Below are 14,473 nucleotides of genomic sequence, written 5' to 3' on the forward strand. Positions count from 1 at the left end.
AAATTATGTAGTTAATAAATCTGTTTTTTGTATAATAGTTCAGTTTTGTCTCACATATTAAATTCCTTTTAATCCGACATAACATCAAAGTGGTGCAGTGTGATGGTTAAACTCTGAAGATTTCTCGGCTGGCAAATGTAAAGACAACTATTTCAAAAATACGGCGGTCCTTCCTGAAAAACGTCGCGTGCCTTTTTGTCGTCCTGGGATGTGGATTAATTTGATTGGTCCATGTAAGGCGATGTAGAGCCACTGCAGCCAATCACAAAGCAGATTTGGGTGAAGGAGGCGGTTCTTAGGTTTAAAAACCACAAATCCACGTGTCCAAGGCAGACACAACAACAAGGAACCACAGGAATGATAATTATTATGGAAGGCATGTGGACGCCCTGCAAAACATGGTTATTTTATTTATTTCACAACGGCATACTAAACATTTTCAACTGTTATCGCTCTAAAAATAAGAAGAGGGTGAAATAATCACATGAGAGAGCAGGGCTGACAAATATCACATATTTTTCATTTGCATCTGCTCAATGTTTTCATGAAGGTGAAGTTTTTTTAATCAGTGTTGCATAGGAACATGTTGACAAAGACAGTGTTTTATGCATTTGAATCAAACAAGTGGAATCAGCCTCTTCTTTAACACTTTGTGGTCAGAACCACAGGGTCCAAAATAAGGCTCAGATTGAGAGACCCAGTCCAAAAGCAGTTTGGTTGTAACAACGCCTGCTGTAGGCTAGTAAAGCTACTAAAAAAAGTCCATTCCTGCAAAAAACAGAAAGACATTTCGGCTTCATAACTCCTTACAAAGATACAAAAATATAGATCTTCCTACATAGAAACACATCTGTAGAAAAAGGAGGCCAACGGAAACTACAGGCCAAAAATATTCCTCTTCAATCAACAGGTGTTTTATAGCAAATTTAAAGAACAAACCCAACAAATGCTTCATCAATTAAACCTCTCAAATGTGTATCTAAATGTAACAATGCTCTACTAGCATATTAATCAACATTTAGGGATAGTCAGGAAGTAATACTTGTGTGTTCTAAGTGCTTGGCTTTTTGACTGAATTCACTAAGAATGAAAACATCCCTGAAAGACTGACACATAACTAAAACAGTATGATCAGAAAGAACTCTGGCACGTGTGAATCTTTTCCAGCATTTTCCAGCTGAAGTCCTGCAGTCCAATCATCCATCCCTCATGTGGGGGAACCCTGGGGCAAATGTAAATGCTGATGGGGAAAATATCAGCAGATTTAAAAGCCTCCCACGACTGGAAACAACCAACTAGCCAGGTTTTAGGCCACAGTTATTCTAAAGTAGAATGAATTCTTGCAGCCACAAAGTCTGTGTTAGTTCATGACACGTCACAGCGGTGATGAGCTCAGCTATCCATTCTCACGCTGCCGGAAAAACACATCCGGATTCTGCAGGTCCTGGCAGTGTAACGTGTTTTAGTCCTGAGGTCCACCTACTGCATGCCCAGGTGTCTGGTGGGAGAAGCCTGACCGGAGCAGCCGGTGACCGGAGACACCGACAGGCCGCGGAACAAGAGGTCCATGGAGGGCAGCAGGGGCTTCAAGAGGCTGACGGGGCAGAAAGCGGAGCCTCCGTGGGAGGTGAAGTTGACTTTATTGGGGTCGGGGCAGGAAGGCTGGAGGAGAGGTTCGTCCTGACAGGCAGACCTGAAGACAAACAGATAAAAAAAAAAAATCATGGATACTGCATCATCAAGGCCCTAAAAGTCACAGTTTAGTATGTAGCTTTGCACATTCGTCACAACATAACAGCAACTCAGGCTTCCACAGCCATTTTCAACAACTGTAAGTAATAATTTTGTCGGTAAAACGTCAAAATATTGCAAAAAAAAAAAGCCATCACGTGAATAAATGAAAGGTGTGGAGAAGTACTGCACAACATGTGGTGTCAACATAGACTATTGTGACACATGCAAAAGTCACCTCAAAGAGAAGTAAGGCAACTTTTTTTTTTTTTTTGCTTGACACAAAAAGGACATTGCACAATCTCGTATTAGATACTAACCTACAAGAGAAGTCTGTGTTATAGAGTATAATTCCCTTTGATTTTAGATTTTCTGGATACACTAAGTTCTTTTTAAACTGTCATTCACTAGACACCAGAGTTTGTTGACATGCACGGTCCACATGTTCACAGCAAAAGAAGCAACAAACTCAGAAAAAGAAGATTTGGTTGCAAAAAACAAACCCAGCATCAGCTGAAGGGCTGCACAGTTAATGTAGGTCAGCTGAAAAGTACCTAAATGTTTGGCAGATGATTCGTGGTTGCAGCTAGTCACTAATAGCTTGTGTTGAAGAGCACAGGATTTTAATTTTTTTTTCCAGAATCTAGTTAAAGCTAATATGTTTTCCTCAAGAACAACACGGCACAGATAATAAGTTTAAGAACCGTGAGAAAGTTGAAAATCTGTCCGTTTTCAAGCTGACACCAACAGGTTTTGGGGGCAAATAACTGCTTGGGGTTTAATGTCAATCACAATTCGTACTTAAGCCAGAAAACCTGAAGTTCAAAATGGACTGTAGATCCATGTGTAGCAGTTACAACATCATGTACATGGTATAGTCAGAATCTTTTTCCCCAAAGTTTAAGAATTGCGTGACATTTGGATTGGTCTGATCTTGATGTAGAGGTGTAGTCATATCTTGTTTTCTTGTACCAAAAAGACAACAACTGTATAGCCAATAAATTTGTTTATTTATTATAAGTGGTATTGTCCTCAGAATATTAAAAATGTAATGGCACACAGCAGATTATCCTCATATTATGCAGGTCATATTGACTAGAAACAATGCATGCACGCCATTTTTGTCAACATAATAACTAAGAACTGGTACTTACATTGCCTCCTCACATACTCGAACCCGCTCGCAGCCTTCTGGCGGTTCTCGCTGGAACGAGTAGGTTTTGCTGGGTCGAGGCGAAGACGAGCAGCTCTGCAGCAGAGGAGGATCCAGTGCAAATGAAGGAAGCAGCGTTGATGGAGACGTACACAAAGTCTCACAGTCCACAGGCTCTGCAAAGACAGACAAATATACTTTTCGTAATGATGCCAGAACTTCAACAAATCTCTGACTATCCAAAGATAAATCAGTTTAAGAGAAGACCACAAAAAGCTGTCTAACCTGGCTCTCCCATGGCACAGGGAGACTGTGATGGAGACAACAGTGATGGATTCAGTGGTAAAGGGGAACTTGAAGGCGACAGAAGCGACGGGTCGAGAGGACAAGGAGACTGAGATGGAGAGAGGAGGGACGGATCTAGGGGCCCCGGTGAAGGTTCACTCTGGGAACCGCTGCTACATCTCTGGGCAGGAACAGGAGCCCTGTGGCCGTCTGGGATATCCAGAATCTGGAATAGTTAGGAGAAAACAACAGTTTTACAATTAAAAAGGTGACAGTAAGTGTAGATTTTATTAAATGTCACTTGAATGTGATTATAAGAAAATTGTTTCATGATAAGGAGCTCATCATACAAAGGTTTTCAAGCCGGTATCAAAACAGTAATCCATTTGTTCGCAGCTGGCCCAGTTACCGTGGAGACAATTTTTTTTATTTTGCGAGACGTTACCCATTAGTTGAAGGACTGTCATTTTGAAGCCGGAGTTTGGAATTTGGTCACGGATGTCTTGGTTGGATCTAATGACTAAGGAGTGGAAACTCTGCAGGTCTATACTGTCATGACTTTTTAATCACAGGGTAGGAACACCATAAAAACACACCCCACTGTATCGTCTATTTTACTCTAAATGGGACCATAATTGACAGAATGACTATCATGCTGTATTGAAGGAGGCTTAAAACCACCATAAGGTTGTTAAAAAATGTTTATTGAGGTAACAAATCAAGTGAGAAGTAAGGTAATTTCTAATAGACTTCTATGCAAACTGACTTCTTTATGCAACCAGAGGAGTCGCCCCCTGCTGGCTGTTAGAAAGAATACGGGTATGAGGCCCTTCCATTTCGGCTTCACTTTTCAGACCTGAAGGCTGCATCCATGTTTAATCTACAGTCTGTGACATTAGGTCAGAATTTGTGGGACATGATAGATGAATGTTACATTGTTGAAGCTAGCCCTAACCCGAGCAGCCAGATGCTGGTACTGACAGCTGAACTCCCTGGTGGATTTCTTCCACACCATCCGTCTCTGGTTTGTGTACATTTTTTCGGGGGTGGGACGACCCTGTTTATAGCTCTCCAAGTTTGCTTTGAATTATGAAGAATTCCCCAAAGAAAGGATGCATCCATACACTCAAAGTAAATTTGTTATCCACCAAATTTCGCAAGGGTCCAACAGCCTAAAATTTGTCACCATGTGGACTGTCCACACAACAAGTGCCTGGAAAACAACTAGGGCTCAAAACAAGTGTTTGGTTTGAGAAAAGAATCTACAAGATTCTCAGCGATCCACACCTCTAAAATTTATTATTAACTGAGCTGTAATTGAAATGGTCTTTGCTGGACTTTGGAGATGCTTTGATTTGTACTTGCTTTTCATCAATGGAGCCCAAACACAGTGGGAAGTTCTAAATTCTCCAGATATCCTGTGCTACATCCGTCTAATGTGTTCGACACATCTCAGGAATAACTAGACTGACACATTCTTGAGCATTTTTTTTGAAGTTATTTTTTTGGCCTTTTGTTGGCTTTTATTTAATAGGCACTGTCAAGAGGCAGACAGGAAAGCAGGGAGAAGAATGGGGGGAAGACATGCAGTAAAGGGCCATGAGCGGGAATCTAACCCAGGTCAGAATCAGTTTTATTGCCAAGTAGGTTTTTACACTTACAAGGAATTTTCTCTGGTGCTCTTGGTGCAAGTACAAATACAATAGTAAGTAAAAAGATAAAGATAATAATAACGGACCCAGGCCGCTGCGTTCATGGGTTGCTTGCTCAACCAGTTGAGCAATCTTGGCGCCTGACAGTTTTGATGTGATCTGAGACCAATATCAGATCTTTAAAGGGGAAGAAGTTCTACGTAAAAGTGTCCCATACTGATTGTTCTAGTCTCTGCAGTTTTAAGCACAATCCAGTGATCTAACCTCGTGCTGATCGTCTTGTTTCTCCGACACAAACACCTCCTCCAGCTCCAGGTTCAGACCTTCAACGCTCCGTCGCAGCCGTGGAACAAGTCTGTTTAGTGGCATCGGGGGCATCGTCTGAGGACGAGCAGGTCAAAACCAGGCACAGTTAGAAGCTGCAAAATTGTGCTTTGGTGTCCGGTTCTATATTGCATGTGTTTGGATTGTACAGTATGACATGCTGGTGTCTTTGGCAGTAGCACAGGAGGCTTGATGACAGCGTGTCCTAAGAAAAGAATCTGAGTTTTTTTATATCCCTGTTACTAAGTTGGTCCCAGTCTGCCTGTGAGACAGTTGGCAGCAGTGGGGAAAACTTGTCTCTAACTTCCACATCCTGACAGGAAAAAAAGAGTAGCAGTGTACCTGAGTGATGCCGGCTGCGTGACCTGCCGGCAGGGGGTGGTGGGGCTGCTCGGATCCTGCCGACGGAGGGGCGTGACGGGAGCGTTTCTGCAACTGGTGCCTCAGCTTGGCCACCTGAGGGCAGAGTGGAGGGGAGAATCATTCATTGTGAAGGGGGAAGGTTACTCGCTTTGCCCTCGGGGGCCGTTAATGTCTCATGCTATCAATGGGAGGCTGCTGGAGTAAAGAACTGATTAATGATCTGCTGTGTTGTACTCGCCTCCCTCAGGTGTTCAGCGCTGCCCCACGATGCCGAGCGCTTGTGTCCGCCAACACTCCTCCTCCCTCGGGTCTCCTCAGCCCATGAACTGGGAGTCTTTAAGAAAAACACATCACATTGTGGTGAGCAAGAAGTCCAGTGTTTCGTCCATCAAACTCTTTTTGGCAGCAGTTCTGGCTGTCAGCAGTATTGACCTTTTGGAGATACTTTCTGCTAAACCAGCAAATGTTCACTACAGTGTGAGAGTAAGACACAGCTGCTACACACACCTGCCTCAACAGCTGTACAGAGGAAGGCGACAAGAAAACCACCCAGAGCTGCAAAACAGCCTCACTTCCACACGCACAAGAAAACATTCAAACCACATCATTGTGAAGCCTATAAATGCAGAGCAGCTATCAGCATTCAACAGCTCAGTGACTCTGTTATTCACAAAGTCAGTGGAGGAAAAAAAACAACCAACAAGGAGAGTTTTTGTTGCACTACTTCTTCTTGTGTAGCTCCAGAACAGCTTACTTTCACTCGTATATCCGTACCGATTTCTTCACATTGACTCTTGATCTCCTTCCAGCCGGAGCCTGGTTGATCTCTTGGCTCTGGGAAGCTGACTGGTCATTCATCATCGCTGGGTGAAACCAACAGGATCAGATGCTCTAAAGCTGGTGCCTCTGCGCTCAACTGCTTCACACGCTTGCAAACAACCTGATCCAGTCACCGGTGTCCGTTCCGTTCATAGGCTGGCCTCAGTTAACCATACATTGAATCATCACAGCAGCATCATCACATCGGGATCCTTCCGTTCTAGAAACTCAACCTGCTCTTTGGGTTTCTCAGAAAACTCACAACCTGCAGGAAAACACCAACATCACGGTCTGTTCGGCCGCCTCATAGGCAGCCCTTCGTCCGGCTAAATAAGTCAGAATGCGGCATGAGTCAGTCGTACAGTGTCATCGGTGTAGAGTTTCAGCTACCAACCCCCCCTCATCATCCAACACTGGCGATCCCACCCTCCCCAAAACATGAACAGGACATCATGAGACACAAACCTATAAAAAGACTCAAAGGTAGCAGAGCTCTGCTTGGCTAATGTTTCCAGCTTGGATGGCTCATTAATGTGAGCTTAATTCTGGCTCACAAGAACTCAGAATATGTTAGCTACTATTTCAGTTATTTCACTGCTTTTAGCAGTCTAGAATATCCAAAAAGAAACTAATAATTTTACCCACACCCAAGGTCAAATCTGTACAATACTGGTTTTGCTGTTGCAAAGTCCAAACTATTCAATTTACCTTCATATAAAACCATAATTAGGACATTTTAAAATTGTGGCTTTTTTTTTTTTTTTGCTACATTAGCAGGCTGGCTCCACACTGTAAAAAAAAAGAAAAAGAAAAAAGCGGCAGCAATGACTCCAGAAAAAATGATAAAGGGGGAAAATATAATGTTCAGAAACTCTACAAACTGTGAAAGTAGCAGGAAATACAATACATAACATCAAAGATATATATAAAAAAATAATTATATTTTAGTATTTTACTTGAGAAAAAGAAAAAACAGTCATTTTATGCTCACATATTGTTTAAGAACAAGTTACTGTTACTACTATTAAGTGCAGTTTTTTTCTGGGTTTTTAAAAGCCAACATGTAAATTAAGAAATTAAATCAATACTTTTTTTTTTCTGTGGTTTTATTTGAATGAATTTAACAAAACATGTGTTATATAAAAATTTTAAGAATTGCTATTTTTAATATGCATCATTTTTCTTTCAAATAAAGCAAAAATCTGTAAAGGAACACTCTTTTTTTTCTCATTTTAAATGAAGTAAATATGGTGAAATTTTACAGTCTAATACTATATAAGAAGAAATTATCATTTATGTAAATACAGCCCAAAAATACGACATAAACACAGTTTTTGATGTCTGCATTATTTATAGTTTTGGCCTGTTTTAATGATTAGCGTGTAAATTATTACTTAGTTCTGGTAATTTTTCTGGATATCATCTGTAATTTAGGGCTGCACAGTGGAGTAGTGGTTGGCAAGTTCACCTAGCAGCGAGAAGATCAGTGGTTTGCGTCTCGGCTTTCCCGGGATCTTTCTGCATGGAGTTTGCATGTTCTCCCTGTGCATGCGTGGGTTTTCACCGGGTCACCGGGTACTCCAGCTTCCTCCCACAGTCCAAAAACATGCTGAGGTTAATTGATAACTCTAAATTGCCTGTAGGTGTGAATGTGAGTGTGATTGTTTGTCTGTATATGTAGCCCTGCGACAGACTGGCGACCTGTCCAGGGTGTCCCCTGCCTTCACCCGAGTCAGCTGGGATAGACTCCAGCACCCCCGCGACCCTAATGAGGATAAAGCGGTATATAGAGAATGGATGGATGCATCTGTAATTTAATTAAACATTAAAAATCTCTAAAATAACCATTAATTGTTTAAAAACTTACAGTTAAAAATAACAGTTTTTAAAGTGCACTGATGGCAACGTGAATAAACCTGAAAGACTTGAAATATCTCAACAACTATTGGATTACAGGAGATTTTGTTACAGACATCCATGAAACCCTGAGGGTGAATTCAACTAATTTTAGTGATCTTCTGACGTTTCCTTTAGTGCAACAATGACAATTGTATGGAGCCCCTCTGGTGACATCGTTAAAAAAAATAAATAAATGTGGCCACAATATAGCCATAACGAAATACTAACTCATACTATTAATATCATTCCTGGACAGCTGGGTAAGCAAATCGAGCGCACCGTCTCTACAACCTGCAATAATCTGTGTACAGTATTTCGTGTACACGTTATAGCTATATTGTGGCCACAATATATTTATTTTTTTTACCATGTCACCAGAGGAGCTCCATACATTTGGGTGAAATGAATTTTAAAAAAAATATTCAAAGGATGGCTCATTAAAGTTGGTGCAGACATTCATGTCCTTCTTAGGATTTCATTTTCACAGCATTTTTCCAAGAATCTTCAAAATCTAAAGAGATGTCAATGGGCTCCCAGCTGTGCCATGTTTTCATGCCAATCTGCCAAACTGATGGTGAATGTCAGTCTGTTAGTCAGTAGAACAGCAAAGCTGATTGTTTATACATGAAAGGAAGCAAAGACACACAATCCTGTCTACATTAAGGGTGAAAAATTTATCAATTTCAACACCAAAATCATTGGCTGTGATTTAGCGAGCGCATAATGCAGCGTTGTCTTCACAGCTTCCTCTGATCCTTCTGATGGTGTCTCGTGGTGAAACTCCATCATGTGCTTTAAATCTATTACACCGTGAATGCTGAACTTGAGTTCACGGGCATTCAAAATCCTTTTCCTCAGGCTAAGAGATTACTGATTGATATTGTGGTTCGAGCATTTCAATGTACAAAAAAAGCACGCTGTGTGAAAGCGTGTCAACTAGCAATTTTAAAGTATATCTTGAAAAGTGCTTGATGTATCAGTCTAACGTTTCTCAGGTATAATTTTAAATATCTACAGTTTATGATGATAAAGTTTCGATAAAATCAGAGACCGTCAAGCAGAAGGCTCTGATAATTTGAGACAGAATAACTATGTGCTGCCTCAGATAGCCAGAAGCATGACTGTAGATTACAATGAGTTAAATGCCTTAATCCTCCTGTTGTCCTCATTTACAGGCACCAAAATATATTGTTTCTTTGTCTGAAAAAAAATCCAAAAAGTCAGCAAAAAAACCCCAAATTTCTGAAAATTTGCAAAACCTTCAGGAAGAAAATTCCAATAATTCCTTAAAAGTTAGTTTTTAAAAAAAAAAAATCCCTCAAATTTGGCAAGAAAATTCTTGTAAATATTTTCAACAAATAAGTAAAAATTTTCCCCAAAAATCCTAAAAAATATCTAAAGTGATCACATATATATCAGTAAAACTTCAATTTTCTTTAAGAACATTCAAAAACAAATTCGCTAGGTTTTGGTTAATTGTGAATGTTCTTAAGAAACATTTTTAATTAATTATTATTTCTTTTTTTCCCCACCAAAAAATGTTCAAAGACTTCCCAAAAATGTTGAACATGTGGACATCAGAGGTTTCACTGTGAAAATATTTTTTTCTCCACATTTTCAAACTAGAACAGGTCAATTTTGACCCCCAGGACGACTCGAGGGTTAAACAGTTGCCAAAATTGATGGTAGAAATAAAAATCCACATCTCAGCATTAGGTTTGAATAAGCGAACCACCGGTTATATCATGTGACATAAAGCAGAGGAACTATGGCAGGAGGATGTGCTGCTGCTTCATGTGTGGTTGAGGAGTGCTGGGGGATGGGGTGTCTGTATAATGAGGTCAGGAGGGGTCTGCTCCTCACAATGGAGGAGAAGGGGGTTCGTTCGGGTTTAAACTGTGTCAGGAGCGAAGCCGCGGAGCTTGGTGATGTTACTCCGGGCTTTGTGCACTAGTTAGGCGCAGATATACGGTGGCGGCGGGGGGGAAGCAGCGCAGTTTAAAGAAGAACAAAAACGACTATTTCCAGTTGGCTGCCTTCCACCCGCCGCGTCGAACTGGAACCACCAGACACCTGCAGAGCCAGCATCAGATATCTGGTCCTCTGTAGAAATCGTAACATTTGGAATCTAACCTGTCTTATCTGCTTTGTGTTGTTTCTGTCCTGGAACGTGAAGCAACAGGTTTTATGGGAAATGTGTTCTAGCAGCAGCAGCAGCAGCAGAAACACTGGCATTTATCTTGGTTTCTGTTAATTACTGTTATTACACCAACTGATTTACCAGTGTACTGATGTCTTAATACTCACCTGAGTGGCCTTGTCGTTCACACAGGTAACCGTCGTGCTCTCGGCCTCTTTGGGCCACTGCCCCTGCAGGTAGGGAGCCACGATGGCGTCCAGAGAAAGGGTTCGGCGGATGGTGGGTTTTGGAGGTCGAGCTGTGGTTCTGTCTGCTGTTTGTGGGAACACAAATAAAAGTCAGTGTGAGGATTGAGTCATACAGTACATGTCAAAACCGTTTCCTCCTGCCTGTGTGCTCCCGTTTAGCCTCTAGTAACACTGCACACATGTGTAAATAAGTCTGCCTAAGAGGCTTGACTGTATTTTATCACCAGTGTTCACAGCATTGCTTCAAGGCTGTGTGTTGGCAGCTCGTTGCGTCTCTGGCAGGTGTGGACCGAGCCTCTGACCTGGAGCAAAGCCATGCAGCTATGCAATGCTGGCAACGCGCTCCACGGGCTACTTAGGTTTATTTACCGCCCAACCCTTAAGCTCAGCGGCGGCGCGTTGTCTTCAGCCCAAGTTGCAGGACACATAAATAACATGCAGATGTCGATGGATACAGTTGAAGAAGGAGCGCTCCGAGTGGAACAAAGAGGCCTTTAAAGCCGCTGCTGTGTTAGTGTGAAGCACGCAGCAGAAATCCGGCAGGTCAGAGTGCAAAGGGGCAGCAGAGTGTCCAAATAACATTATGAGAACAGTTTTATGTTTCAGGGTTAGCAGGCTTCGTTGTTGACTTAACTTTCTCATAGTGAGCTGCGAGGAGAGTGTAGAAAGGACAGTGGAGAGAGAGCAGAGGGATGCAGTTCATTCTAGAGCTGATCGACAAGTTGTCAACTTAAATTATCAACTGAACTGTCTTGATAAAGTTCTAAGTGAGATTCCAGCTTCTTAAAAGTGAATGTTTCTGGTTTCTTTCCTCCACCATGACAGTAAACTGAATATCTTTGGGTTGTGGTTTGGAAAACACCGATAAACATTTTTCACCATTTTCTGGTGTTTTATAGACCAAACAACTAATGGACAATGGGAAGAATCATCATTTACATCCTTCAGTTTAGAACCATGGCCTTTTTCTTTGAATTCAATCAAACTGTGGCTCTGCATTTATAAACTAGTCAAAATGTGACATTAAATAAGTGGAATGAAACATAAACTACCAGGAAAAGAAATAAAACAGCCAAAAAGTGGTGCAAAACAACTAAAATTAAATGAAAGCTACCACAAAAGGACCTAAAAAATTAAAAACCTGGCACAAGACAACCAAAATTAAATGCAAACGATTGCAAGTTGTAAGAAAAATTGACCAAAATCTAAGGCAAACTAACATAAAAACACATAAAATGGTCAAAAGGATGTATAAAAACATAAGACAACTAAAACATGATGTAACCCAACCGAAAGTAAATAGAAACCAACACAAAAACACATAAAATACCCATAATGTGGGACAAAATAACTAATATGAAAAGCCACCTAATGCAAAAAGAACTAAAACAGCCTAAATATAGTACAAACCAACCAAATTTAACTAAAAATCATCATAAAAAGACATAACAATCAAAACGAGATGCTCAAAGACCAGAATTATATGCAAATGGCCACAAAAAGACAAACGTGATGTGATGGAAAAAGGGAAAAAAATTATTGGGAACTACCACAAAAATACATAAAACTGGCCAAATTGTGGCACAAAGCGAACAAATATAAATGCAAAGTACCACAAAATGACAAAAGACAGCCAAAATGTGACACAAAACAATCTTAATTACATGAAAACTACAACAAAAAAGCCATGACAGCCAACATGTGGCCTTAAATAACCAGAATTGACTACATAAGACTGCAACAAGACCAGAAAGAGCAAAAATTTGACATAAAACAGCCAAAAGGAAATGCAAAATACTAAAAAAAGACATAAAATTGCCTAAATATGATGCAAAACATCTCACATTAAGCATAAATTATTATAGAAAGACAGAGTCACCAAAAATGGCTCAAAACAACCAAAATGTGAGGCAAACAACCACAAAATGAACTAAAACTGTGATGCAAAATGTCTGAATTACAGTGTGCAAGTGCTCCAGTGTAGTAACTTCCATCAATGTGTGTGAGCTGAAATGTAAGAACATCAAATGGCAGCCAATGAATGTGTGATCACCAAGTGTTGATATTTAGTTTAGAGCTGCAAATGACAACTTGGCATAACTAATATAGGCGCTGAATGACATCTGGATTACTTTATCCGCTGTTTTGTCCATAACAATGTCAAAAAATATTATTAAAGACCCAAAACTTTTTTTTCACAGAACCCTGGGTTTTGTCTGAGCAGCTTTCCAAAAACCTGAATTTCTGACATCTGACAAAGAGAAGCTGCAGCTTCACACGTTGGCTCTGCTCTCCCTGTGTGATGACTGGAGAGAAGTTGAATTAAACCCCACCACATTTCACAACCACCTAAACTGAACCTGCTGACAGTTGTTCATGTGATTTCTGAGGCAGATAAAGTGACACAAACACACTTAAAGCCTGCAGCACATGTTGGTGAATGCCTGCTGGAGCCCCCGCCTCCTCCTGCTCTCAGTATTTACCCGTCTTGACCTCCCTGCAGAGCAGCGCTGGGCCCCTGTGGAGCTGCTGGAAGGGCACCGTGGCTCTGAGGGGCTGCAGGCTGGGGGTGCTGCTCCCCCGGGGCAGTGCTCCGTTGCGGCCCGACATCCCCCCGACACCCGCAGCCGAGCTCCGCTTCTCCTGGAAACTTTTCTTCTTCTCCTCTTCCTCGTCGCTCGTTGCTTCTCCCTCTAAGCACATTCAATTCATCCAGAGCTGTGATCGGGCCTCGGGCTCTCTTTTGTGATGCTGACCATGGTTTGAGCTGCTCCCAGTTGGACTCCGGGCTCCAGGAAAAAGGTGCAGAGGCAGTTTAACGCAGAAGATCCTTCAGGCTGCAGCTCACACTCACATACTGCAGCTTGTTTCTCTTATGTGCAAAGTGACAACACAACAGCTCAACCTGTGCAACTCTCCGTGCAGCGTCTAATTGCCTGCAGCCTGCTGTGGTTGGCTGCTTCACAACTTTACTGAGCTTTTATTGGTCCTAACTTCTATCTGTCTCCTCTGAGGAAAACCCCCAAAACTACAAGTTCCTCCCACCGTGGTGAGGTTTCCCCCTCCTGCCTGAAAACCCTCATCGAGTCCCCCAGTGTGTGTGGGTATGTGTGTGGTCGTGTCTCAAACTGTGGTTCATGGACCATTACAGGTCACTATTAGGATATTAGAATATATGTTATTGCACTGACAGAGAATTGCTCAAAAACAAAAATAAAATAAACAAATCTAAATAATATCATCCAATTATGGATGTGGTTTCCCCAAAATGTGTGCGCTTAGTTTATAACCACAGATTGAATGTAATATGTGTTCATAACACTTAAAAATGTACTTTTCAATACATACAGTACAATATTCCTTGTTTGAATGCATCATCATTATAATTGTTAATGATATTTTGTCTTGAGAAAGTACAAAAGCTTTAATTTGTGTCAGGGTTTATTGTAGTAAACTGTAACACACTTTTACATCATTTAATAAGACTGAGAGTGTATATTTGTTAGTGCCAACCAATATGAAATTTATAAATATGAACAAATGATTGATAATATATCACATAACATAACAGATGATATTAAGCGATAGATGATGTAATATAACCTAATCTTACATATTACATGTATTATGTTATGCTATACTATGCTATGCTATGCTATGCTGTGCTATACTATACTGTGCTATGCTATGCTATGCTATGCTATAGTGGACTACACTTTACTATAATATGCTATACTATGCTATGCGATGCTACGCTATAGTGGACTAAACTTTACTATAATATGCTATACTATGCTAGGTTATGCTATGCTATGCTATACTATATTTATCACTGAATATAAAATATGCCTCCACAGCT

General features: G+C 41.0%; 2 protein-coding genes across 2 annotated transcripts in view; both read right to left on the reverse strand.

Annotated features, from left to right (window-relative positions):
* Positions 1–14,473, reverse strand: part of strada (STE20 related adaptor alpha) — a 273,305-nt gene that overhangs the window by 224,023 nt on the left and 34,809 nt on the right. The window lies entirely within an intron of this gene.
* On the reverse strand, positions 389–13,558 carry fam117aa (family with sequence similarity 117 member Aa). Its single transcript, XM_022195453.2, is given in 9 exon segments — positions 389–1,506; positions 1,509–1,693; positions 2,886–3,060; positions 3,170–3,395; positions 5,086–5,202; positions 5,488–5,601; positions 5,747–5,842; positions 10,534–10,679; positions 13,098–13,558. Coding segments are annotated over 9 exon segments (1,323 nt in total). The 5' UTR covers positions 13,318–13,558; the 3' UTR covers positions 389–1,462.

The sequence above is a fragment of the Acanthochromis polyacanthus genome, chromosome 21 (genome assembly GCF_021347895.1).
Source record: "Acanthochromis polyacanthus isolate Apoly-LR-REF ecotype Palm Island chromosome 21, KAUST_Apoly_ChrSc, whole genome shotgun sequence".
Taxonomy (NCBI): domain Eukaryota; kingdom Metazoa; phylum Chordata; class Actinopteri; family Pomacentridae; genus Acanthochromis; species Acanthochromis polyacanthus.